Source organism: Macrobrachium nipponense, chromosome 23 (genome assembly GCF_015104395.2).
Source record: "Macrobrachium nipponense isolate FS-2020 chromosome 23, ASM1510439v2, whole genome shotgun sequence".
NCBI classification, from domain to species: domain Eukaryota; kingdom Metazoa; phylum Arthropoda; class Malacostraca; order Decapoda; family Palaemonidae; genus Macrobrachium; species Macrobrachium nipponense.
In genome coordinates, this window is record NC_061090.1 from 54,454,989 (window position 1) to 54,482,947 (window position 27,959).

The following is a 27,959-nucleotide window of genomic DNA, read 5'->3' on the forward strand; positions in this document are numbered from 1 at the left end:
GAACAAAAAAGGATAAGATTAGAAACTGAAAAAAGCGCAGAGGATTAAAAATGAGAATTAAAAGGTACATCTATCATTACATCAAAGAATAACAGGGGCATCTTCAGTTAAAATAAGGGTGGTAAATAAGAAAATACGTAAATAAAAAACAGTCGTAGACATCTACAAGAAAGAGAAGAGAAGTGCTGGCTGACGGGACATTATATAGTTCTATGAGTATAAGAAGTTAATGCTTTTCCACAACATAATAAATTCGGAGGAGAAAAGATTAGTAAAAGAAATAGTTGAAGATCAGTTAAGAGCCCCATATGGGCAATGTTGGACAAAAAGTGTGGTGAACATATGCACCAAATATGATATAGAAATTAATGGACTAAGAGAATATCCCAAAGCAGCACTGAAAAAGAAAATAAAGGAAAAAATTAATCAAGATATCCAAGTGACTTTGAGAGAAAAGAGAAAAGAAATGAAGAAGCTGAGATTCATAGACGACTTCGAGGAAAACAAGTACATAAGGCAACTGGAAACAAAGGATGCCTGTATCATTATGAAAGCCAGACTAAATATGTTGAACTTAAAGGCTAACTTCCGGGGTAAATTTAATGACGAGGTCTGTGAAATATGTAGAGTGGAGGAGGACACTACTGAACATTTATTCACGTGTAAATTATTACAAAAAGCAGATAAGGATATAAATTCAGGGACACTGTTATCCCCTAACAGAAAACTGGGAGAATATAATATATAAGGATAGCCCTTAAAATTAAGAATGCTTAACCTGAAAAGCGATGGATGTCAAAGCTAAGTAAAACGGCTCTGCCTCACTTATAAAGAAGAAGAAATGAAAGGGAGTTTGGGTAAAAGTAAATAAAGCTTTGCACCTCATAGTGTAGTGTGCCCACACTGTGTTTGTGGAGTGAGTGCCTAGGAACCAGGAACCAGGAACTATGAGATCCCGTGTCAGAACAACGTCTTTTGTAAACGACTCCGAAATAAAATCTTGCAGCAAGGAACTCCGAGGAGTTTTAATGTTTACGACCTCCTACTCGTCACATGATACATCATAATATATAGCAGTAAAAAAAAAAAAGACTTATGGATGAAGTGTCAACCAAAACTTTTGTGAAAATGTCGAAGATCCAATTCCTTATGAAATTTTGCGCTATATGTAGAAAAGGCGGAAATAACGAAATGCAGTTTAACTAAACATGTAACTGAACACCATAATGAGAAAATACAATGTCGTATGACAAATAATTGATACAAAAACTGTCAAAACATAGAACACCACACGAGCAACTGAGGTGCAGTTGCAAAGGTAAAGTCTCACTTCAGAACCTGATCCAGTAAGCGGCGACAAACCTCGAAGAGTCGAAGTACCCAAATTCACAAAATTACTGTTATTCGAGGAGGAGGCCATAGCTATTTATACAGGTTGTTAACGTCTGGAATCAAGGTATGGTTTTAAATACAAAATTAAGTAGATTAACACATTTAGCCTAAGCTTTTTTTTAATTAGGTTTACTGCCTATATACTAGAGAGGATTGTTTACTACCTAGTAGTAGTAGTAGCTACTAGCCCTACTACCTATTTTATAGTACCTAGCTAGGTAGGGTTTTTCTTGTCTGAAGGACTCGAGGTTTGTTAATGATACCTAGCTAATTAGGAAGCAGGAGCAGTTTAGTTTTGTGGGTAACCATAATTACATGAAGATTTATTAGCCTAATAGCTAGTATTTGTTCATGAACAGCCTTCAGTCTATGCCTAATCAATGAAATAGTAACCACCGTAGCTTAAACAGCAAGGGAAAAGTTGCCCTTAGAACGATCGATGTGTCATTGGCAATAGCTACCTACCTAAGCTATATATACTAGTACCTACTATTATACCACTAGTATAGTATTCCATTTCAAGTAAAATTTTACGTTCAGCTGTTAGTATACCTAGTATTGCATTTTAGATAAACTTTTAATTTAAACCAGTACGTAAGATTGCATGTTTGTTTTAAAATGTTTACTCTAAAACATACTACCTAGGTATTTACATTTAGATAAGTTGAAATTTTACTTAGGCCAATACCTACCTAGGGTAAACAACCGCATGGACTGGCTAACACATCAACAGTCATGGCTGGACACCCTCCGAAAAAGTACTTATAACGCGTCCTGACACCGGAGATGGTCATCAGTCGCGAGCTGTTGTTGGTGAGAGACACAGCTAAAGATTTCTACTCTCCTTTCGAAGTAAGTATTTTCTCCAAAGTTAGAAATTAAGGCCAAATTTACAGCTTTAAACAGAGGGTAATGAAAAGGGTGGCCAACGCAGTGCAAACTTCACCAAATTTTTTACTTCATCGAATTTTTTACTTATTATTAAATAACTTAGAAGATTGACGAAATCTCAGTGTTTGCGGAGTCGCTTGTGTCAACAAACTTCCCATTTCCTGTGATGAATCTGCACACCAATTATACCCATAGACGCTGGGGCACTTTCATCACAACAAACGGAAGACGGTCCCTGGCCACGACGTTTTTAAGGAAACTACTGTTTTGTTAGAAGATGAAGAAGCGTGCACTACATAATTATTTAGATAAATAGTAAAACATCGATATTTTACATATTTATGATGATTAATTTGAAAATATTCGTTATTGAAAAAGTAACTCGATTCCTGACTCAAATTTAACCCTCTTACGCCGACTGGACGTATTTTACGTCGACATTTTTTGTCTCCTGTGTGCCGACTGGACGTATTTTACGTTGACTTACAAAAGTTTTTTTTTAAATTCGCGGAAAAATACTTATAGGCCTACCAGCCTAAAACTTTTGAATCACGCGCCTTGGGGGATGCTGGGAGTTCACGGATTAAGGTGTTGTTTGTTTACAATCGTTACGCAGCGCGCAAGCGCGAATTTCTTTCTTACCGCACTAAAAAGTATCTGTGACACATCTCGGAAATTATTTCGTCACTTTGACATAATTTTTGTACCATTGTAAATTAGCCGTTACATGAAGTATTATATATGAAAATGTGCACATTTTTATGTAGAATACAACAATAAAATACTCATGATTGTAGCTTTTATCAGTTTTGAGATATTTTCATATAAATAACGATAATTTCCAAAATTTCAACCTTCGGTCAACTTTGACTACCGAAATGGTCGAAAAACGCAATTGTAAGCTAAAACGCTTATATTCGAGTAATATTCAATCATTTTCCTTAGTTTTGCAACTAATTGGAAGTCTCTTGCACAATATTTCGATTTATGGTGAATTTATGAAAAAACTTTTTCCTTACATCAGCGCGGTAACTCTTCTGAAAAAAAACCATACATGCGATTGTGGTAATGTTTGCACCATTTTAAAATTAGCCGTTATATAAAGTTTTATATATGGAAATGTGCGCAATTTCATGCACAATACATCTAAAAACAACCCATGGTTGTAGCTTTTATCAGTTTTGAGATATTTTCATATAAATAACGATAATTGCCAAAATTTCAACCTTCGGTCAACTTTGACTCTACCGAAATGATCGAAAAAACGCAATTGTAAGCTAAAACGCTTATATTCTAGTAATATTCAAAGCATTTGCCTTCATTTTGCAACAAATTGGAAGTCTCTAGCACAATATTTCGATTTATGGTGAATTTATGAAAAAAATAACATTCATTACGTCCGCGCGGTAACTCTTCCGAAAAAATCATACGTGCGATTGTGGTAATGTTTGCACCATTTTAAATTAGCTGTTACATAAAGTTTTATATATGAAAATGTGCGCAATTTCATGTAGAATACAACAAAAAATAATTGAAGGTTGTAGCTTTTCTCATTTTCGAAATATTTGCATATAAATCACGATAAATAGAAAAAAAACCACGTTCGGTCAACTTTGACTCTACCGAAATGGTTGAAAAACTAATTGTAAGCTAAAACTCTTACAGTCTAGTAATATTCAGTCATTTATCTTCATCTTGAAACAAATTCGAAGTCTCTAGCAAAATATTTAGATTTATGGTGAATTTAAAAAAAATCTCCGCCACAAATCTCCGAAATACGTACGTCCCATTCTCGGAATATTTGCTCCATTTCATATTAGACATTTCATAGAGTTTTATATATGAAAATGTGTGCAATTTCATGTAGAATAAAACGAAAAATATTTGAAGGTTGTAGCTTTTCTTATTTCCGAAATAATTGCATATAAAAAAAATATATATAAAAAAATTCGACATTCGGTCAACTTTAACTCGTCAGATATGGTCGAAAACTGCAATTGTAAGCTAATACTCTTACAGTATAGTAATATTCAATCATTTGTCTTCATTTTGAAAGAAATTGGAAGTCTCTAGGACAATATTTAGATTTATGGTGAATTTTTGAAAAAAAATATGTTTACGTCCGCGCGTTACGAATTCATGCATTATTTTGTGATAATATTTTCTCTGTGTTGGTTTTATCGTTTTACAATGTGTTAGATACCAAAATGATCGCAATTTAGTGTACATTACAACGAAAAAAAAGTAACTTGTTACCTTTAACCTTTTTGCGCACAGCGCGATTTGAATACAATTATATATGAAATTTTGTTTTTGCACTGTCATATATCGCATTATTTATATATGATAATGATAATTTTTTTCATTTCTGATGGTTGCATACTAAACTTCAGGCAATGACAAAAAAAGGAGCCAAAAATGAACTCTTAATCTTGAAAACTAAGCGAGCTGTGATTTTTTAAAAAAAAATATTTTTCTGCTTCCGCGCTCACTCCGAAACCCCTCCGGCACACGGGAGACAATTTTTTATTTACCGCTCCGGCGTAAGAGGGTTAAGTAATTATTTTTTGGAATTAGAACGTTTTTTTAAGTCCTGTATTATGACGTCACAACATCTTGACTTTCGTACCTATTGTAAATGAATTGCTATACTCAACTTTCTTGCAGAACAGTTTACCAGTTATTCATGCAGATTGTTATCAGCTATTCATGTAATTGTTATAATCGTAATGCGCATATGCATCTTTATTATTTACTTTTTGGATATATGAAGATGTTTTACTGCCTGATTACCACCATAGTGTGATACAGTCGCTTTCGCTCCCTGGGCCTCTGTCTGTTTTCGCACCATAAGAAATTAATGGGGCTGAATTTGCAATGACCAGAAAGTCGTTAAAAGAGGAAAGTTAGCATTGAGGAGCATATGTTTTGACTGAGAAAAATACAAATTTATACAATAGCTAGCTTGTAAAAAATACTTGATTAGAAAAATCTTGATTGACAACTAAGCAGCATACCTACTATGGGTTTCAGAGACAGTGCAAGCACGTTTTTTGGCAATATTTCTGTAACGAACACTTGTATCAGAACGAGGTTTTGCTATAGTGTATTACACCCAGTGCCATAATTTATAAGGGTATCATGAATCATTAATCGTAAAGAATAACGACACTTGTCCTTGTACCAATAGACAAAAACTCCATTATCCAGAAATGGATACGAACACAGCAGTAAAAAGCTCCACCTACCCTCTCCCCCCCCCACCTCCACTGCCACCCCTGTCCTTCTTCCTTCCTTCCTTCACCATCCCTTCTCTCTCTCCCTCTCTGTTGCCAATTGGTATGTGTTCACCCTCCAAACTGTGTATAAGACTTACACAAAACATGGAAATTGGTGAAATTAGCCTATGTATTGGAAGTATATATACATAAATATTAAAGCAATTTTATCATTATTGCATTACTATGACAACTAGAATTCATGGCAACAGTTTATGATAATGCATCGGCGTATGTGTGAAGCTCCACTAATGTGGCAACGATGATTTTGCCATTCTTAGCATACAAACATTAAAGGTTACATTTATTTTGGCATTAACATTATTATAAAAAAAATAAAAATACTAATAAAGACTTAAATCAATGAAAAGTGCTAGCAAAAAAAATATATATATATAATCCACTAATCGTCGTCTGCTCCACAAGGGTTTTCGGCAGCCGAATGTACGACAAGGTTAGGAACATTGGATTGTATCTACTTTAGAAATACCTATAATTTTCGGGGTAATTTGGTGTCAAAAAAGGGATAATAGACAAGAATTAAATAAACATTTTGAAGTAACAAAGTAAAGTTAAACTAAATAATGAGTAAAGTAAACAATTAAGAGAATAAAACTTTGCACTTCATCGTCTGCTGCTCGTAGCTGTGTTTGTGGAGTGAGTGCTTAGGAACCAGGAACAGCAACGTGGTTCAATGCAATTTGGAGTGGATTAAGACAATAATGTGTATAATTACAATCAAATAAGCACTGTGGAGTTTCAGTTGTAATGGCAGTAAGGATAAAACCACCGATTCTTCTTCTTCCCAGCTTGTTCCCATTTTTATATGGGGTCGCCATTTCGGATGAGCCGTTTCCATCTATTTCTATCCTGCGCTTCTGCCTCATCAATTCCCTTCTCATGTAAGTCTCCTCTCACACAGTCCTTCCATCTCTTTCTTGGTCTCCCTCTTCTTCTTCTTCCTTGCACCTCCACCCCCATAGTATGTCTCCCAGCGTGGTCCTCAATCGCTCCTTCAACAGGTGTCCATACCATCTCAGCCTCCCCTCCTGCACTTTCTTTGATACTTCCACCCACCTTAGTCGACCCCCTTATGTAGTTATTTCTGATCCTATCCTCTCTTGTCACCCCAGACATCCACCTAAGCATTCTCATTTCTGCCACATCCATCTTCTTCTGCTCTGTTTTCCTCATGTTTGCTGTAAATAAAACCACAGATTACAAGGTAAAAATAAATTCAGTTCAAACCATGACCCCAGGAATAAGAAGTTTCATACTTTCACTAATATAGGCAACAAAATGTTGTTTTATTGTGCTGATTACAGCTGCAATCTTGAGTAAGTTCAACAAACGTCACATATATATGCTAACATTGTTCAAATGAGTGCTGGGAAGGCTGGGAAACATGGTGGATTGTCCTTGATTAGACCAGCCAGCCTGACGATAGCTGCCATATTGGATTTCAAAACTGCCTTGAAAACATATTTTATGAAGAGTGTCACATGCTTATTTTAGATCGTATGGGGCTTTCATATATCACATTATGTTGATGAAACTTCAATCTTTTGAATGGTATGCTTAGAGTTGTAATTGTATTATTTTTTCACCGACTAAGTATTGAGTGAATAAGACCCGGCCAGCGTGATGACGATGGATCGTCCGTGATTGTTTACCCTAATAAAATTTTACTGTAAATCAGTATTACATATATAAGTTAAAATTTTACTGTAAACTAGTATTGCATTTTGAATAAAATTTTAGTTTAATCCAGTACCTAATAGGTAGTATTGCATGGATTTAGATTAAAATTTTACTTTACGTAATATATACGTATTGCATATAAGTAAAATTTTACTTGAAAACCATGTATTGCACGTAGGTTGAAATTATACTATATACTAAACCATTACATATGTTTTGGATCAGAATAGGCTATATAATTTTCCTTTGTTTACTGTGTGCTTTGAACTTTTTTGACATTTGACTCATTAGCAAATGATGTAACCAGCCACATTTAACCTAAATGAGGTTACCAGGTCCTTACCCTTGTGCATTATAGCCTAATTACTTTAAAAAACTTTCCATAAACTTACATTAATCCGGGTGAGAACCATCCCCTCCCCTAGATTCCCCAAAAGCAACATAATGTATAGCAGAATGACACGTGCAATACTGCTTTAGCATAATAAGTTATTTGTCACCTCGTATGTATTTCTCCCTGTAGGTGAACAGAAAGTGAGGTTGACAGTCAGGTGTGTATAGGGGGTTCTCCTTCCCTTCACCTACCTGACAGTAGTTAACCCTTGGGTATTCTGTAGACACATAAATTCATGGGGAATTACATAACTGGTTCTTTATTAGGGACCTTTCAAGTTGATGGCATAAGGGAGTGTCCTTCATCCTCTAATTCCCCATATGTAGACCAATCTAAGATCTTGCAGCTAACTTGGGATTTAAGTGCTTTTCTTTCGTGTTAGCTATTACTTCTTGCATTTTTGGTTGGCTAGGTTTCAATGGATGTGTATGCTCACTTACAATTTTACAAATAGAAATCACTTCACTATTCAGTATCAACGCACTTTTGATAGACCTTGCCTCCATATTTTCTTTCATGCATATAATAAAGTTAGTCATCAACAAGCTTATCACAATCTCTGCTACTTTTAATAGTGTAAGGCATCATAAGGGTTGTTTCAACTTTTAAAGAAAAATTATGTAAATGTACTAAATGGTCAAGGTAACTTCTCAAAATGAGCTTTTTGCCTATTAATGTTCAAGATAAGCTTGTTATTTTAAGGTTTTTGTTAATTGACCTTTCTGCTTTTAAATTCTCATTATGGCAAAATGTCATTTTGGCAAAATAGCTGTACAGGGAATAGTCCTAGAACTTCTATAAGAGCTATTAAGTTGGGCCAGCCTATACTGTATCAGTCTATCCTAATTACGTATTAATTTCCCAACTTAGGATCTGTTCTGTACCATTCCTTGAATGATGATTGGCTATGCTTGGTTGTAGTTGTGGGAAAACTTGAGTTTGTGGTTACTTGCTTATCATTCTTGCTGTATGGATGCTAAAATCAGTGAAATTGGCTTACATGTGCTTAATTTCAACTGTAACCAATGTCATGCCTAGAGATGGAGCAAAGGATTGCTAACTGGTTTGGCTGTGAGAAGAAGCAGAGGTTGCCTCATCTTTTTGAATAGCTAATTGTTGAAATTGCCTAAAGCATGATACCAGCTAGGAACTGCAGCGTAGCCTGGAACCCTGAACTGAGAGATGACGATAAAGATAATAGGCAGCTGTATGAAATATTTTCAAACTTATATGATTATTTGTAACTTAAATATGTTTTAGTTAATTCCAGTTTTTTTTTCTTTACAGATGGCCAAACAGATCCATTTTATCGGGAAAATGCTGCTAGTCCCAATTAATTTGAGAGCACCCTATAGCTGTTTTGTACCCAGGAGATATATTGCACTTCATTCATTGCTAAATGAAAGATCAAATACCAGGGGCATCTCAAGAAACATTATGGTAGGAAGGACTTGCAAGGTTGACAGTGCAGTACCCAGACCAGGTATACATCAAATTGGTAAAAGTTTTTACCGAACACTTTCCGATCATGAAGATCATGAAGACGAAACTGTAGATTCAGACAGTGAAGACAGCCTTGTTGTTGAAAATGAAGGGGATGACAAGTTGGCTGTGATATTTCAATCAAAAACTAATTTATCTGATCAAGAATGGAGTGAAGTGTTTGATTATATATTGAATGATAAACGATTTAAAAATGTAACTACTTTTGATGGCCTAGTTATGAAGCTGTGTTTGCGTTACAAAAACTGGGCTCTGGCAAATTCGTACTTTGAGTATTTAGAAGTGCAAAATAAGGAACCAAATCTTATGTCTCTTGCTTACTTCTTGCAACTATGTGGAGAAAAAATTAATGAATGTGGAGAGGAAAAAGTCCTTGAGGCATACAGAAAATTAACATCAAAAGCAAAGGTATTATTTTACATGTAACTTTTCAGAGGAATTGTAGTAGTCACCAGCTATGCAACAGTTTGCTGTTATGTTGTAAATACTGTGCATATCATATAGTATCACTAAAAAATTGTGTTACCATGCACAAGTTGTATAAGTAATTTTGTATGACTAACATCATTATGATTTTCAGATGTGTTAAAAAAAGTTTATTTTAATTAATTTTATTATTGTTAAGAAGTAATTGTGGTCTGCTGTTATCTTTTATTTAAGTTTCAATAATCCGACATTATAAGTGTTTTTATAAATATAGATGAATTTGGTTAATGTCATCAGTGTCTTGTTTTATAAACTTCAAACTTTTTTTTTGTTCTCTCCAGGTATTTGATGCCATCTTGAGTGAAAACGCTTGCCTAGCATTATCAAAAACCAGAGAATGGAGAGAAGTCTTCAAGTATATGCCAGTATTCAAGAAATTATGCTCTGTACCTGGAAAAGTGTACAATGCTGTTATTTCTGCTTCATTTAGGAATGGTGACTATGATACAGGATGGCAGTTACTTGAAGAAATGTGTAAGGAAGAGAAGGTTAGGTATGGTAACATTTAGTTTGATTGATTTTCCAAATTAAGTTACAGAAGTACTGTTATTTATTCTTGTGCTTTATCATTAAAAAAGAGAAGATGAATGTACCAGAAATGCATTGTTGTTTTGACAGTAGGTTGTGTTCTTATATTTCAAGTTTTATTCTCTCAATATATTGATAATTGGCAGTGTAATGTGTTACAGTGGAGGTTAATCTCTTTTTACAGTATGTTAGGGAAGGATATTGTAGTCATGTAGCATATCTTGTGGTGAGAAATCAGTTTGTCACTTATTATTGTACTTTAATCATAGGGGACTGTTCTGCTCAACTGTTACGGATTATATCAAATGCTGCCAGTCAGCTGAAAATAAGGGAGACATGGCAGACACGCTTCTTCGCAAATTTTCCCAATTTGAGATTTTTCCCCAAGTTTCGGCGGCTGAGGAACTTATGAGATTCTTCAGAGATGATGTTGGATGGTCTGGCAGATATGTTAAAATATTCAATGAGTAAGTAGTTAACATTGTGCATTGTGTTTTATCCCCTTTTGAAATGGTTATATGCACTACATGGTAAGATTTTTTGTATATATAAACTTCAAATGGAACTGTGGACAAAACCTTTTTGAACCTTTTAGAGAAACTTGCCTTTCATTTAGTTTAATTTTAATTTTGAGACATGAAGCTTATAGAGGTGAAGAATGTATGAAAATGTTTAATATTAGAGCTTTAACTCATGTATTGCATATACATACTACTGTTTTTCAGTATCCTTATGATAGTTAAGTTTTTCTTCTAACTGAAAATGACCAGCCTCAAAACAATGGTTATTCCATGTACATTTAGTATCAGTTTAGAATATTTTTACCACTATACAGACACTCCTCTACTTTCAAATTTTCAAAGATATGAACATCCATGCTCGTAAATTCAGTTTTTGTTTGAAGCACTCCAGACTGCGACCCACAGCTCCAAATTGTATTGTGACACCCTGCTTTGACTTTGTTACAATTTCTACTGCTATCCACACTAGACAGCATGGTAGCTGATGCCACTACACATCCCAGTTTCTTTGTACCTATACTGGAGCCAAGATTTTATCTCCCGTGTGGCAATTCATTTGTGCATTTTTTTCATGAAATATTTACCGCATCCATTGATATATCATGGCTAATGGCAAGTGCAAGGCCACAGATTAAAGTGGCAGTATTAAAAAGAAACAAGCCATCTCAATGGAAACTAATGTGGCTATACTAATAAAGAAGTTAGAAGGTGAAAAAATGGTTGATGTAGCTCGACCATTGGCACAATTTTGAGGAACAAAGACAAAATTATGGAGCATGTGAAAAGTGCTGTGCCAGTGCAGTCAGCAATTTTAAGTAAGAGAAGGGGGAGGATGGTAAAAGAAATGGAAAACTTCGGGTATCTGGATGGAATACCAGAGACAGAGGTCTGTCCTCATAGCCTCATGCTGATTCAGGAAAAGGCTAAAAGCCTTTTTGATGACTTGAAGGCTAAGGCTGGTGAAAGTGCTAAAGATTAAACATTTGCTGCAAGTCATGAATGGGTTCATCGCTTCAAAAAACGAGCAACTATATAGTCAATGATGCTTTCCAGTGTTATCGTATTATGCATGATGAAAAGAAAAGAAAAACAATGCAAACTTCCACAGACAAATTCCTTAGACCAGTGCCTTCAGCCTCAATAGCCTCCCCAGTGCCTTCAACTTCAAGATCCTACCCACCTCCAGTGACTGCTTCCTTGCCAAAGAAATCCATTCTGAAGAAATCCTTGCCGAAGAAAGCGAAAATGAATAAGACAATTACAATCCACCACCCTGTATTAATTCCACACCACCCTTCCTCTCTCATCATCCATCACAACACGCCTATGATACCAGTTCAAAGGAAAGAAAACTGTACATGTACTTTACTGTATTTTGATTTGTTTAATGTTAGGTCGTATACTATATCATTTGTATTAATAGTTAATAAAATACTTTTTAAAATACAGTAACAGTACTAGTACTTACTATAGTAATGGGTTTTAGTATGAAAAAACAAATATTACTGTACATATTGACTTAGCCTGTTCAAAGTTGAACTTACAAACAAAATGAACTTCAGAACAGCTGTTTGGAACGTAATTCGTTTGTAAGTAGAGGAGTGTCTGTATTGTCAAGTAATCATTTTTTAATTATTTTTTGTTATGTACCAAATGTAGATGGTTTAAATTGTCATATGTCATGCTGAGCAGTAAGAATCAGCGGTGAACTTGAGTTGAAAGTGCCACTCAGGTTATACTAACTAGATGCAATGTTGAGTAAGCAGTGTATTGTAAATATGTTCAGTTTCAGTCTTTTGTACAAGAATACTGTCATTTGTTTGGTCAGATAAAGCACCCTTGACGCTTTAGTTCCTTTCAGAATGACAAACCTCAATGAGAAGTGGGCTGTTAGTAGCCAGGTGACATTTGGTAGACCCATCAGACTGAGCAAACACCTTTTCTCATTCTTTGTTTGTCTACAGTATTTAGTTGCTAACACCTTGCTTTTGTTGTTCCCACAATAGAACATTTTGGAGAATTGCCATTATTATTTATGTATGATTGATGATTATTTTTCCCAAGTAGTTGATTGTTCCTTGTATAATAGTTCTCTGCCCTTCTTAATACTACTTCAGACAGTGAGAGACACGTGACCAGAACTATATTACCTATTAGCCCGAATTGTTACAGCATTAATTAACTTGGTTGTGGCAGTTGAACAGAAAGAGCTATTTATAAATAATCTGTACGTGTGAAAAGTTAATGTTTTTCAATAAACATGAGATATTTTATTTTACAGTGGAATTTGTCCTGCTTGTGATCATCAACTTGAGTCAGTTAATATAGATGAGGAATCATTTATGAAACTTAAGGTAAGCCTTTTTCCTTTTTTTATAAAAGTGCCCTTGAGAATTTATAAGGTTTATTTATTCTACAGAAAAGTAAAATCAATAGTGTGACAAGCAACTTCTATGTGACATGTTACAGTCTCATATTAGTTAATTAGGAGATGAGGGGTAGAGAGTAGGCCACCCCGGCTCACCTTACACTAACCATTTCATTATTTCTTTGGCTGCCATCGAGAGGGGACACTGGTGCTATCCCTTCCCTGTTTGCTACTTGAATTTTAGATGGGTAGCTTGCTACAGTATTCCCTTTTCCTTTATCCTTTTGCCTTGTGCTTTAATTACTTGCATATTGTATTTTACTGTCTTCTAGTTCTGTTTGTCTCAAAATTGGAAAAAGAACTTGAAAAGCACCTCTATGGGGGTCATGGGCAACCTTGTTGTCGCTTCATAGTGGTAGATGCGCACACATTTTGTACTAGCACCTCACAGTTCCTCCAGTAAAAGAATAACGCTTAGCCATATTTCAAGCCTTCAGAACTAAAGGGGTTGGATTTCTCCAATTCAGTGGAGTTATCCGCAATTATGAGAAGCTTTGAGCAGTCTTGTCCTTTGAGGAGCTAAAGCCCGCCAAGAGTTGGATGCGTTATTAGTGTTACAAAGCCTTAAGGGAGCCTCCTGGAGAATCTCTTAACACTTACCTCAGAGAGTGACCTGTCATTGAAGACTTTCTTTCTCTTGGCATTAGCCTTGGCCAAGAGGGTTGGGAACTGCATGATCTTGGCATTAGCCTTAGCCAGGAGGGTTGGGAACTGCATGACTCATCTCATTCAACACCCAGAAGGATGGGGATCCTTCTCTTTCGTCCCCAAGGAGTTCATAGCTAAGGCTCAGAACTCATCTATTCCAGATGAGAGGTTGAGTTTATTTTATTGTTCCCTCTGAGACTGTTGTGAGAGACCTGACTGAGATGCTATTGTGACCAGTTTGTACTTTTAGTTTAATTTTATCTGAAAAGTAGCCACTCTTGAGACCAGAGTGTAGGAGACTTTTCATTAGTATAGTTAGGCATAAGAATATGTCTAGAAACACCCTATCCTTCTGGCATTTCGTAGTTATCAAACAAGCCTTTGGTGCCTTTCCTTCTGGCTTTGTGTAATTATCAAATATGCCTTCACTATCTTTTCAGAGGAGCCTAGCCTCTCTTCTTGCTTAACAAGCACCAGTTCTAAATAGCTTAGAATGCATTGCCCGCTGTCATATCTTTGAACAAGGGGGAGGAAAGACAGTGGAGCATTTTTCTGAGCCCGTTACTTGGCAATAACCAAAATCAAGCTGCCCACTAACTTGACAACTCTTACAGTAGATGTTATGGTTCTCTGTAATACTGTTCTTACTAGAATTCCCTCATTTTTTATTTATACACATATCTCTAGGCCTGGGGTGCTACTGCTCTGACCAACTTTCCACCATTGGTGTAGGAGGTTACAGGAGTCATTGCATCCCTTGCTTGCACAGGCAACTGGAAGTATGGCATTTCCAAGTGGATTACAACTCTTCATTTACATTTTTTGTAATGAAGGAGGCAGTGGCTCATGAAAACTAGAGTTCTGTACAGTAATGTTAGAATATACCTCCAGTAAACTTTGATTAGGATTAGCAAAGTTTTTCCAACATAAAACTGTAGAGAAACATTAAGAAATTTGTTTAAGGTAAATACAATGACGATTGCTTTTGTCCTTTGAAATTTAGTAGCATTTCATTCTCATGCTCAAAAACACTTCAATTCTCAAATAAAATTTACAATTACAGTAATACTGTATAGTAAAAAAATCATCTTCAGCCCTTTTAATTCGAAAGTACGTTACATTAAGTTGAACCTACCACTGAGTCATGTATGTAGACTCCTATTGTGCTGCTCCATGAGTTGTTATTAACAATTTAACGCTGATTGGAAGTATTAAACGTCAATGAAAATTGTCTGTCGGGTGCCGATTGGACATATGGTACGTCGACGAAAAAAAGTTTGTTTAAAAATTCGCTGAAAAATAGTTATAGGCCTACTAGGCAAAAACTTTTGAATCACGCGCCTTGGGGGATGCTGGGAGCTCACGGATCAAGGCGCTGTTTTGTTTACAATCATTACCCAGGCGCGCAAGCGCGAATTTCTTTCTTCTCACACTAAAAAGCATCAGTGACACATCTCAGAAATTATTTCGTCACTTTGACATAATTTTTGCACCAATTTATATTAGCCGTTACATGGAGCATTATATATGAAAATGTGCGCAATTTCATGTGGAATACAACTAAAAACAACTCATGGTTATAGCTTTTATCAGTTTTGAAATATTTTCATATAAATAACGATAAGTGCCAAAATTTCAACCTTTGGTCAAATTTGACTCAAATGGTCAAAAAACACAATTGTAAGCTAAAACTCTTATATGCTAGTAATATTCAATCATTTACCTTTATTTTGCAACAAATTGGAAGTCTCTAGCACAATATTTCGATTTATGGTGAATTTATGAAAAAAACTTTTTCCTTACGCCCGCACGGTAACTCTACCGAAAAAATCAGAGATTTTTTCGTCCGATTGTCGTAATGTTTGCACCATTTTAAATTAGCCATTACATAAAGTTTTATATATGGAAATGTGTGCAATTTCATGTAGAATACAACAAAAAACAACCCATGGTTGTAGCTTTTATCAGTTTTGAAATATTTTCATATAAATAACGATAAGTGCCAAAATTTCAACCTTCGGTCAACTTTGATTCGACCGAAATGGTAAAAAAACGCAATTGTAAGCTAAAACTATTACATTCTAGTAATATTCAATCATTTAACTTTATTTTGCAACAAATTGGAAGTCTCTAGCACAATATTTCGATTTATGGTGAATTTATGAAATAAACTTTTTCCTTATGTCCGCGCGGTAACTTCCAAAAAAATCAAAATTTTTTCGTCCGCTTGTCGTAATGTTTGCACCATTTTGAATTACCGGATACATCAAGTTTTATATATGAAAATGTGCGAAATTTCATATAGAATACATCTAAAAACAACCCATGGTTGTAGCTTTTATCAGTTTTGAAGTATTTCCATATAAATAACGATAAATAGAAAAAATTTGTCCTTTGGTCAAGTTTAACTCGACCGAAATGGTCGAAAACTGCAATTGTAAGCTACAACACTTATGGACTAGTAATATTCAAACAATTACCTTCATTTTGCAACAAACGGGAAGTCTCTAGCACAATATTTTGATTTATGGTGAATTTTTGAAAACAGCTTTTTTTTACGTCGGCGCATTACGAATTCATGCATCATTTTGTGATAATATTTTCTCTGTGTTGCCTTGATCATTTTACAATGTGTTATATACCAAAATGATCATAATTTAGTGTAACATACAACGAAAAAAAATTAACTCGGCTTTAATCGTTTTGCTTACAGCGCGATTTGTATACAATTATATATGAACATTTTTTTTTCATGCTGTCGTATATCCCAATATTTATATATGATAATGATATTTTTTTTCATTTCTGATGGTTGCATACTAAACTTCAGGCAATGACAAAAAAAGGAGCCTAAAATTAACTCTTAATCTTGAAAACTAAGCTTGCTGTGATTTTTTTAGAAAATTTTTTTTTCCGCTTCGGCGCTCACTCGCGAACACCACCGGTATATGGGAGACGATTTTAAAATACCGCTTCGGCATTTAAGGGTTAAAGTGGGTTGGAAGTTTGAATGGGACTAAGGCAAAGAAGTGGAAAAGGTGGACTGGATAAGACCAAGAAGAACAAATAGTACAAAAGGCATATGGCAATTCAGTAGAGATTGTGCAATATGGTGCCAGCCTTTAGGAAAATAGATTAGGAATTCATTGGTATGCATATCAGTCAACCTCAGAGTACTATATTGTTTGTTTTAAATTTTGCTGTTCTTTATGTTTCTTTCTAGGAGGAGTTTGTATCACGTGTCTTGGTTGGATCAGATATCTTTAAAACCACTGATCCAGAAGAATGGTCAAGATATCAGAACTTTGTGGAAAAGGAAGGGCCATTTAGTATTGTAATGGATGGGTTGAATATTGCATATTCTGTTGGCAAGAAAACTCACAAAGCTCGTATGAAAAGGGTAAGTTATGATAGTATTTTTATATGATTTACATTTTCTTTCTTTGCTTGAAATGTTGTGGAATAAATCTAACACTGATTCTTTTGCAGTAAAATGTCATAGAATAAATCCAATCCATACTCATTTTTATTAAATATGAAGAGCTTTGAATAGAACAAGCAAGTTTTTAGTATTGTAGCAACTGCTGCGTCTTTATTTTAGTTACGAGAGGCAGTCACAAAGTTGAAGCTCTCTGACCGGAAGGGCTCCATCATGGTAATCGGACGAAAGCACATGGAGTCATGGTCACCTCATGACCTTGAAGCTTTAAAGAAACGGGCAAAAGTGTTCACCCTTGATAACATGTGAGTACAGCAAGTAAATCAATGCAGCAGATGCTCCAGTATGGTTACTGTACAACTCATGAATTTATTGTTTGTTGGCCTTGAGCTTCTGTAGAGCAACAGTATTTTTTTAAAGGGAAAAATCTTTTATTTTTCTTGCGTACACTCATGTTGACAAAACAGATTGATATTAAGTCTGGGGTTGGAAAAATACTTTTGTTGTCCTTGTTTTTTATGTATAGACCGAGAACTTGTGCATTACCTTTATGTACTTTCTTTTAGATCAAAGATCAATTTCTTCTATCAACCTTTCATTTACTTGTCCTGCTTTTAATGATATCTTTTGCCTGCTTTGTTCAGTCTAGATTGTTGCCATTCCAATACTATGAATTCTGGTTTCTTTTCAGTTCAAAGGATGATGGATTTTTCATTTACGCTGCTCTCCAGTCTGGACTTGGAACTCAGTTTGTATCAAGGTATTTCTGAGTGCTATGTATGCAGTATATATTCTTAGGAGTGTTATTTTTAAACATCTAACTTACCTGGTAGTTATATATATATAGCTTAAGTCCCTGTGACGTCACAGCAGAATTCAAAACTCGCGGCAATCGCCGATTGGGTAGTCAGTGTACCACCTGTGCGCCCTCTATCCAGGTACCTGGAACCATTCCAACTATTCCTCAGATCTTCCCTGCCGCCTTTTTGGCTAACATCGTGGAATTTTACTCGCTTTCGCCCGTGTTTTTCGCAATTGATTTGGTGAAGTACACTTTGGCTTTCGCTTGTTGTTGGGTGTATGTAGATCATCTTGATAATGATAATGAATCATAATGAATGATGATGATAAGAGAATGTTTACATTATTGTGACTCTTGCTTATTCTTGATCTCTCTTTCGCATTTTCCAAGCATGGCTGACTCTGCTTTGAGTGTAAGAATGTGAGTGAGAGCATGTAATTCTTGGTTTGTTAAAACCTCGATAGATTCTCGTTTATATTATATAAATTGAGAAGCAAGAGTGATCATTTGCATGATACAGGGAGAAAATGACTGGATAGATATTATTGCTATGTGCGAAATCTTGAAAATAATAACATCAGGAGAGCGAAGAGTATTATGTCTCGCTCTTCTAGAGATAGTCAGGGAATTAACGATTCTCTTTCCCTTACTAGTGATCCTATTGACCCTGCTTTCATAGTAATAGTTTCTATTCTCCCTACTGATATAAGTGTTTTGGTCCAACTTTATAGGACATGATAGCGACCATTCAAGCATTGGTAAAGGTATAATCCCTGTGGAAACAGGGAGAAATCGTGGTCGAAGTGAGAGATTTTAGAATCACAAGTTACATTGTTAAAATCAGTGCAAGTGCAAGTGTAGTGGAGGGTGCGACCGCTCGGACCTGTCGTGCTCCTAGTCCTAGGCCTCTTCCAAGCTCACCAACCCCTGTGAGAAGGAATGTCGACCGACGAAGGGAGGCGAGAGGCTTTAGCTACCGAGCGGCCGTCCCCTCGAGCGTACCTGTTGACGATCCCCAGGACGTTCACCCTCGGCCATAGGAAAGGTGAGGTAAAAATTATTGTTTTTTTTTTTTTTTTATTGATACGGCTTGTATCTATAGTACTCCTGGTCCTAGACCCCTTCCAAGCTCACCAACCCCTGTGAGAAGGAAAGTCGACCGACAAAGGGAGACGAGAGATTTTAGCTCCCGAGCAGCCGTCCCCAGGACACTCATACTCGCCATTTGGATTAGGCGAAGTTAAAGAATTTCTTCGTCGTCTGACGATGCAGTACCTAGACGGGGCTGGCTTTTTAAGCTTCGAAATCTAGATCCTCCATGAGAAGGAGATCATGAGTAATGCAAAGCGTCAAGAACTGCCAGGATGTAGCATTGCAGCAGTCCGAAGAGATTTTAGTCCGATTACGAAGACAAAAGGAGGTTGGAGAATGTCAGTTTCCCCACCAAAAGCAGTAAGATGTCGCACAGGCGGCCATCTGCTTCGGTGGCAGACGGAAAGACGTCGGACACGTTTGGTCCTTTTGTCGAAAGCAGTAAGATGTCGCACAGGCGGCCATCTGTTTCGGTAAAGGACAGACAGATGTCAGACACTTTTATTTCTTCTGTACATTCTCCTCTTCCTTCTTCGCTTTGGTCTTCGTCTACGGATGATTCATTGTTTGATGTAGATAGATACTCCGTATTGCAATACACCCCCTGAACACCTGAACTAGCCCTGGTCACTTACCAGCCCGAACCATCATTATTAAAAATTTACCAAATCTTTGGTTAAAATAAACGATCATGTTGCCAATCTCCTGGCAAACACCCTCGTTACCTAGTTACCAGCCCACCGCTAGTAGCCCTGCCTCACGGGCCGGTCACACCTGCCCTCTCACGTCAATCACTTATCGTTCGCGGTGGAGTACAGATGTATCCACAGCGAACTCCTTTTTGGTCTTGCCCGGCCTTCATTTGCACCTTTGATTTGATTGATTTTGGTGACGAATTACGCATCCCTTTGGATTACGGTTGGATTGCTCTTAATACCTTGTCATTAGACATTGATTCTGCAAAGGAAGAAACAACACAGGCTACGACAACGACTACTGCATCCTCGGCCACGACATCACAGAAAACGACGAGCGGAAGTTCAACAACGTATCGTCTTTGCCAACAATGCAAGAAAAGGATGAGTACCCTATGACACGATAGTCATTCCTTATGCGTAAATTGTAGGCTTGTTCAATATAATGTAAAGACCAGATGTTTGGAATGTCAGGAGTGGTCTTTGGACCAGATGTTAGGGTATCTCAAACGTAGGAAAGGTCTCGTATTAAGAAGTAATGTAGGCAGGAAGAGACTAACGTAGATCAAGATAAAGACTTAGAGACAGTGCTCTTTAAGAGACTTGAGAGTAGGCTGACATCGAGTATGACATCTCTGTTACCGATTTTATGTCAAGATTATGTGAGGATAGATCGAGCAATAGGGATACTGAAATTACTAATCGTTCTTTTCCAGCTCCCTGCCTGTTCCAGAATCAGCCCTAACCGGTGCTGGGGTTATGGGGATCCGCAAGCCCACAGGGCAGGATCCGCCGTCCCCCCTGGCGCGGAGCAGGCAGTGTTGGCAGCAGATTCCCCTTCCCTCCATGTAAGTTCTCAGGATGATAAAAACTTAGGTCAGATACAGACGAGTAGAATAATAGGCTACATAGTGTTTAGTTTAGGAAGAGAAGTGCAGGCTTCTTCGGGTCTGTTTTCTATTAAAAGTAGTAGTTTTTAGAGGCACGTGTTCCTTAGAGCATCTTTAGGCTTTTTCCTGCTTCGAGTCCTTGCATCAGAAGCTTTTAGGCCAGGGTTGGTCTTCAGATATGCTCCTTCGTCTTTAAGGTACTTTCCTCTACGTATACGATACGATAATTGTTAATATCAACTAATTCTCCGTTCAATGCATATTGACTTACGATATTCAGTATGAAGAGAAATCGAATAAAATTAACTACGGTTAGCCTAGTGTTCACGATGATATATCGTATGCATATTCAGTAGCCTAGCCTAACCTAAAGTATTCGCTACGTCAAACATATCGGTTAGTTTATTTTTATATTGGCTAACGCTGGGTAGGCTGCAAGTCATTCTTGACTTCGGATAATTCAGTACAGTGTAATTGAAAACGAACGAGAATCCGATCTGAGGATAATTAATATGAATGTAATCGAACAGAATGAAGATCGGATTCTGTCCGACTAAAGCATTATAATTGTATTATGTGTATCATCATGTTAGCGTAGTATAAACACTAAACTCGGCAGTCATTCACGCTGGAATCAGCGGATGACGAATACCGGTTTGCGTCGCCGTATCCATCTCGTTCTCTCCTGATTGCCTAAAATGACTAACGTAACAACACACTCACTTATGCCAAGTTTGTACAAACGTCTTAAAGGAGACGTGTGTTCAACTATGTTGACATTTAACATAGTCAATGAGGTATCTATCTTGGGGCATATAATCAGATGTCAGATATAAGGAATTTGTATGTATGACGTCTTCATACGTTTAACAGACCATTGCCGTCAGTATTTACATTGCGCTTATGTCAATTACAGTTACAAATTATTACCAGTCGTATTATCAAATTACAGTGACAACTGAAATTAATATTAGACCTAATAAAGTTAATTTAATTACCTTTAAATATTATTTTATTACTTTTCAATTAAATTACAATTACACTAGCTTGTCGTCAAACAGCACTATTGTAAGGAGGTGTGGTTTAGACAGACAAGGATGCCGGCTAGTCTATTTTTTTTTCCTCCTTGGCTTCAGATTCAACCATATCACTTGGTCTCGGTTAATGTTTTTGTCCTTAGTTAGCATATTAATGAATATCTGGATACTTAACTTATGGAACGAAGTCATACTGTTGTCTTACGATGTAATTAAGACCAAAATTGACGATACGTCTCATTGGAAGCTAGTTTTTCCCTCGGGTTAGATGACGTTAATTAGGATTCCGTTCGTTTTTCACTGTTTTCATAGGTATTACGAAACCTTACTTTATATACGTTATTAATCTTTTGTCTGTGTGAAAACAACAGTAATGAGCTCTTTCATGCTATTAGTTTCTTTTACCACGGCTGCGTTGGAATTCATACAAAAGCTCGCGACTTCTGTCCAGGTTGCTGATGCACGTAATTTTGCCTTATTAGCTTCAGCTGCATTTATAACATAAATACAGTAATTACCGTCGCACGCGGATGAATACAATAACGGATGTTTGCTATCGGATTCGATTACTGTCACACGCTGATCAATACAATAAAGTGATGTTGTTATAGGAGTCGATCGCATTAGCAACAAATTCTCGTTCGGTTGTTCATAGCTGTACGGAGTTATACGAGTATTATCGTTAAGATAATACCCTTTTAACTTGCTGCAATTTGCGGAGGTGGAGATATTAGACGATCGTAATTTCTCTCTCTCTCTCTCTCTCTTCTCTCTCTCTCTCTCTCTCTCTCTCTCTCTCTCTCTCTCTTCCCTGATTTTTATATTCTCTCTTTATCCTAGACGATGTGTTTCCCTCTCTCTCTCTCTCTCTCTCTCTCTCTCTCTCTCTCTCTCTCTCTTACTTTTCTGACTTCATATTCTCTCCATATTCTCTCATCCTATTTTCCACGCTCTCCTAACACTGGACTCATTGTGCAACAGAGGTTTTTTTCTTCCTTTCACACCTTTTCAAACTTTGTCAATTTCCCTTCAGCGCTGACTGACCTCATAGGTCCCAACACTCGGCCTTTGGCCTAAATTCTATTTTTAAACCCAACAATCTTGCTTGTCTGAGTTAATATTAGAGTAGGGAGCGACTATTAGGAATATGTATAAGGTATTCATGATATGATATATCACAAGAGGATTTTAAGTATTAGGACAGATAGGAAGAACATGTCTAGGTCTATCTGAGGGTATTCTTTCAAGTGCCAACCAGGCAGAGTACAGACAGGCAGGTACAACACTACAAGAGAGGACATCACTACGATCGACGACACCATCGCAGACGCACCGATGGACATGGTTGTCTCCTCCGTACATGAGAGGCCTAAGGCCACATGGGAGGTCTTCAGTTTCCTCCATACATGAGAGGCCGAGAGCCACATGGGAGGTCTTCAGATTCCCTCCATACATGAGAGGCCGAGAGCCACATGGAGGTCTTCAGATTCCCTCCATACATGGGAGGCCGAGAGCCACATGGGAGGTCTTCAGTTTTTCCTCTACTCAGGTGAGGCACATAGCCAGCTGAGAGGAAACAGGTTTGTATCCCTCCCGCACTCAGTGAGTTTTGACCTTAGGGTAGAGGTGCAGGGAGTTTTTCCCTCCACATATGGGAGGCCTAGAAGGCCACACATGGGAGATTAGCTTGGACGAGTGACAAATGAACTTGAGACTGACTCGCGTACTCAATTATATTGACTGACAACTAGTACAGTGGAGGGCCGGGCAGATTGATTTCCCCACCTCCCCAAAGTCAATGTTGTTAATCGGGCTAGTTCAGGTGTTCAGGGGGTGTATTGCAATATGAAGTTTTTATTGTAAAACTAATATTGTAATACCTACCTGAACACCTGAATGATTCCCACCCTCCTCCCCTCTCATACAGAGTTATTGAGTTATGATTGACGTGAGAGGGCAGGTGTGACCGGCCCGTGAGGCAGGGCTACTAGCGGTGGGCTGGTAACTAGGTAACGAGGGTGTTTGCCAGGAGATTGGCAACACTGATCGTTTATTTTAACCAAAGATTTGGTAAATTTTTTAATAAATGATGGTTCGGGCTGGTAAGTGACCAGGCTAGTTCAGGTGTTCAGGTAGGTATTACAATATTAGTTTTACAATAAAAACTTCATATCTGTGTATATTCAGCATATAGAGAAGAAACTATCTTCATACATGAAGATCTGCCAGATGGCTCGACATGACGCCCAGCGTCAAGTACATAAGCATAGTGACGACGGACGTCAAAGAATTGTACGTCAAGATGATAATGCCGTCAAACGTCAAGTGCTTGAACGTCAAAGTCATATACATCATGACGTCGGTCTCCAACATGACGCTGAGCGTCAAGAGTTGGAGTGTCAAGAGACTCCGAGAGTCAAGAGGATCATGGCGCCGAGCGTCAAGAGAATTATGACGCCGAGAGTCAAGAGTTACAGCGTCAAGATCATAAACATAGTGACGCCAAAAACCAAAGTGCCGAGTGTCAAGATCCTAAGCGTCAAGATCATAAACATGATGAAGGATCACATACAGCACGATCCCTGACACTAAAGATCCCAACGTCAAGGGGATCATGGCTTTCGTCCGAGTAGATCTTGAACATCGGGATCATAAACAGCATGATCCCGGCACTTGAAGCGGTCAGGATCATAAAAACAATCATGACGCTGTACACCAAGTATCTACAACCCCTCCTTTACCTTACGCAGTGAAATCGCTGTTAGCGTTTCAGTCCTTTGTAAGCGGAGGTTATGGAACCTTGAGAATCCTCTCCGATTCGACTGTAAGACGTAGGTTGCATTCACTCTCCACTTCGTCTTCAATGAAACAGTGTTGTTTGCTTCTTAGCTGGGATTCATCTACTAGGGGAATGTCTTACCATAAAGGACCTCGGTCTCTAAAGGGCAATTGACTTGGCCCTATCGGGCACATGACTTAAGAGAATCACCACCTCGTTAAGGGATTCACTACCTCACTGTCCAGCACCAGTTGACAAACAAATAGATAATTGTATTGTCTCTCGGCATACCTTTTTAAAAGACAAAAATCACGTGACTTGCTCGGATGCTTGGACTCTACGCCACCGAACGCAGTCGATAAACAGATCTCAGGAGCGCCCAAGTCAGTTACGATCTACGCTGTAGACTTAGTTAGGTTGTTCCAGATCAATCATTACTTCATCCTAATAGATTGTCCAGCAACCATACCATGGACATCAGCTATGGAGTGTCGCTGTCCTATCCATTGCCCGAGAAGAAGAATCTTCGCTGCAAGGGGATAGGACAATAAGAGACTCTTTGCTGCAGACTGTAAGACAAGTCGTAACATTCCGACCTCGACCATTAAGTGATACATAAACATGTTCGGAGAGGTCTTCATTGACAGGAACTTAGACGTGTCTGAATATAAAGATCTCCAAGACCTTCATAGACCTTCGACATGATCTAAAGAAAGACTACAGTCCCCTCCAGCATAGAATCTGGACGTAGTCCTGAAATTTTTCGTGAGTGATAGGTTCAAACCTTTACAGGAAACATCATTTAAGGACCTCACCGTATAAAACTCTCTTCTTAGTTGGTCGAGCTACAGCGAAAAAGAGTCAGTGAAAATACATGCCTTCAGCAAAGCTGTAGGGTTTCAGACAGGGTAATGCTATCTGCGCTCTACAACTGGAATTTCTAGCGAAGAACAAACGCCCTTCTCTGCCCTGGCCCAAATCGTTTCGAGATTCCAAACCTGTCGGAGCTCACAGGTAAGGAATTAGAGAGAGTTCTTTGTCAGGTAAGGGTCCTGAAGCATTACCTGAAAAGGAACGAAGCAATTATGTGCCAATTCAGAGGGGCCTTGAGTGTTTTGTCAGAAAAGCCCTCTCTGCAAATGTCAAAGAATGCGTTTCCCTTTTTCCATTAAGAACCTTATGAGGGAAGCTCATTCAGAATATAGTGAGGCGGATCTCAACTGTTGAAGGTCAAAGCATGAAGTTAGAACAGTGACAACATCTGTAGCTTCAGACAGATCAGGTCTTTACAGAGTATAATGGACTCTACTTCTGCAGAAGTAAGTCAGTGTTTGCCTCACACTATTTGAAACATGTGCAGACTCTTTATGAAGACTGTTGCACTTTGGGACCATTCGTAACAGCGAATGCAGTAGTGGGAGAAGGAGCTACCCCTACAATCCCATAACCTAATACCTTTTTTTTGCCTTCCTTGGAACTGTTGAATTTTATGGTTGTTTGTGGAGACTGGACGCAGGCTTCCACAACCCATTGATTTTCAGTCAGGTGGTCATTTTGTTCCTTGGTTAGCGCCCGGAACAAAGGTATTAGATGAGGTCCGTCACATAGAGGTTATGCACCAGTTGACAGCTCCTTGAGGTCTTCAGCCCCTGGGTGGATCGCTGGATCTCTTAAGGAAAGCAGACATAATGAGGCACGAGATTATTAAAGTCGGCTTCCTTAAACAGGTACGAAACCCATAAGTTTGTTTATTAACTCATATGTCAATTCCAACGATGTTGGCTGTCTCTGACCCTCCACCAAAGGTGTCAATCAGCTATATATATATATAACTACCAGGTAAGTAAGATGTTTAAAAATGATATTTTCATATTAAAATAAATTTTTGAACATACTTACCTGGTAGTTATATATATAATTTAATTCCCACCCTCCTCCCCTCTAGAGACTAGGGGCATGGAAGATCTGAGGAATAGTTGGAATGGTTCCAGGTACCTGGATAGAGGGCGCACAGGTGGTACACCTGACTACCCAATCGGCGATTGCCGCGAGTTTTGAATTCTGCCGTGACGTCACAGGGACTTAAGCTATATATATATATAACTACCAGGTAAGTATGTTCAAAAATTTATTTTAATATGAAAATATCATTTTAGAACAGTTTTGTATCAAGTATTTTCGAGTGTTATGGCTGCAGTATTCTTAAAAGTCTTGATTTCAGACATGACTGAAGGCATTAGTAATACAGTTGGAAATTTAACCTCAAAAATTTAGGAAGGTTTGTATTACCCTACTTAAAAAGTACTAAGTTTGCTCATCAGTCATGGGTTTTCAGTAGTTTCCAGAGGCTTTTATTAAATACTTACATCATATCAGAGATTTTAAACTTCTATTATTTCAAGTTAGGTTTATTTTTAATTTTTCTAGGATGTTCATCGGAAACAAGTAATCTTTGCAAGGGATTTGTAATTTAAACATGAAATAGGGTTTTAAATTTTATTTACATCGGTCACAAACATTTGTTGTTAAATATTCTTAAGAACAAAGAATAATAAAATCATTTACCAGAAAAACTAGAAAATGGCCGTAGAAGATTTTACTTGCACTAAATTGAATCTGTCTGCACAAATTAGGGTTTCAATTATAAATTAAATATATTTTCAATGTAGCTTCTGGTAGACAATGTTTCCAAATCATTTGCTGTGAGCCTTAGTTAAAAATTTATAATCAAAACTAACTTAATAGCTACCAAAAATTAAGCCTGTTTTATAAGGGTCTTTGTGGTACTATACTATAGAGATCTCGGCACTCTTGAGTATACAGAATTAAACATCAGATACTTTATATATACTGTATTTCATATGTAAAATCTCTGGAGAAAAACTGACAAACAAATAATTATGTAGCATAAATGTTGAATAACTTTTGTAAATTGATGTGGAAATTTTCATCTATTCGCACAATTTCTTCAGTGACTTTCTCCGAGACCATCTCTATCGTTTAAGAGACCCCCAACTGCGGGAAACTTTCGTGTATGGCAGAGAAAGCATCAGATATTTGCCATTAATCATCCCTCTGGAGTACACCTTGTGGTATGTTGGAAGATTTATTAAATAATGAAATATCTTGTTATTACAAATATTCTAGCGTTAATATGGAATCAAATTTGTTCCTACTGAAATACAAAGCATCACCATTTATACAAGAGTATCCTTTAGCTTGAGCAGTTGTTGAAATGAGGAGGAGATATGGGGTATGGGTGAGTGTAATAATACCCCTCACTCGCCTTACATTACCACTCACTTTTCCCACTTTTCCCTGAACTTCTGCTTAAAAGAAGGTTGTTACTTTTTCTTTGACCTTCTGCTTAAAAGAAGGTTGTTAAATATGGAATGAGTAGATTGTTTCTTTATTGATGCTCTGTGCTGATGTTTTTTACTTGCCTTATTCTTAGT

General features: G+C 37.3%; 2 protein-coding genes and 1 long non-coding RNA gene across 5 annotated transcripts in view; 2 read left to right on the forward strand and 1 right to left on the reverse strand.

Moving 5' to 3' along the window:
- LOC135201000 (uncharacterized) overlaps positions 1-27,959 on the forward strand; it is a 123,367-nt gene that overhangs the window by 25,149 nt on the left and 70,259 nt on the right. The gene's annotated exons all lie outside the window — the stretch shown is intronic.
- LOC135200988 (mitochondrial ribonuclease P catalytic subunit-like) overlaps positions 1-27,959 on the reverse strand; it is a 144,558-nt gene that overhangs the window by 24,174 nt on the left and 92,425 nt on the right. The window lies entirely within an intron of this gene.
- Positions 1,310-27,621, forward strand: LOC135195740 (mitochondrial ribonuclease P catalytic subunit-like). Its single transcript, XM_064222191.1, has 9 exons — positions 1,310-1,456; positions 8,944-9,567; positions 9,927-10,132; positions 10,443-10,640; positions 12,976-13,048; positions 16,994-17,170; positions 17,372-17,514; positions 17,901-17,969; positions 27,477-27,621. Exons 2-9 carry the CDS (start codon positions 8,944-8,946, stop codon positions 27,619-27,621), a joined length of 1,635 nt encoding a protein of 544 aa, XP_064078261.1. The 5' UTR covers positions 1,310-1,456.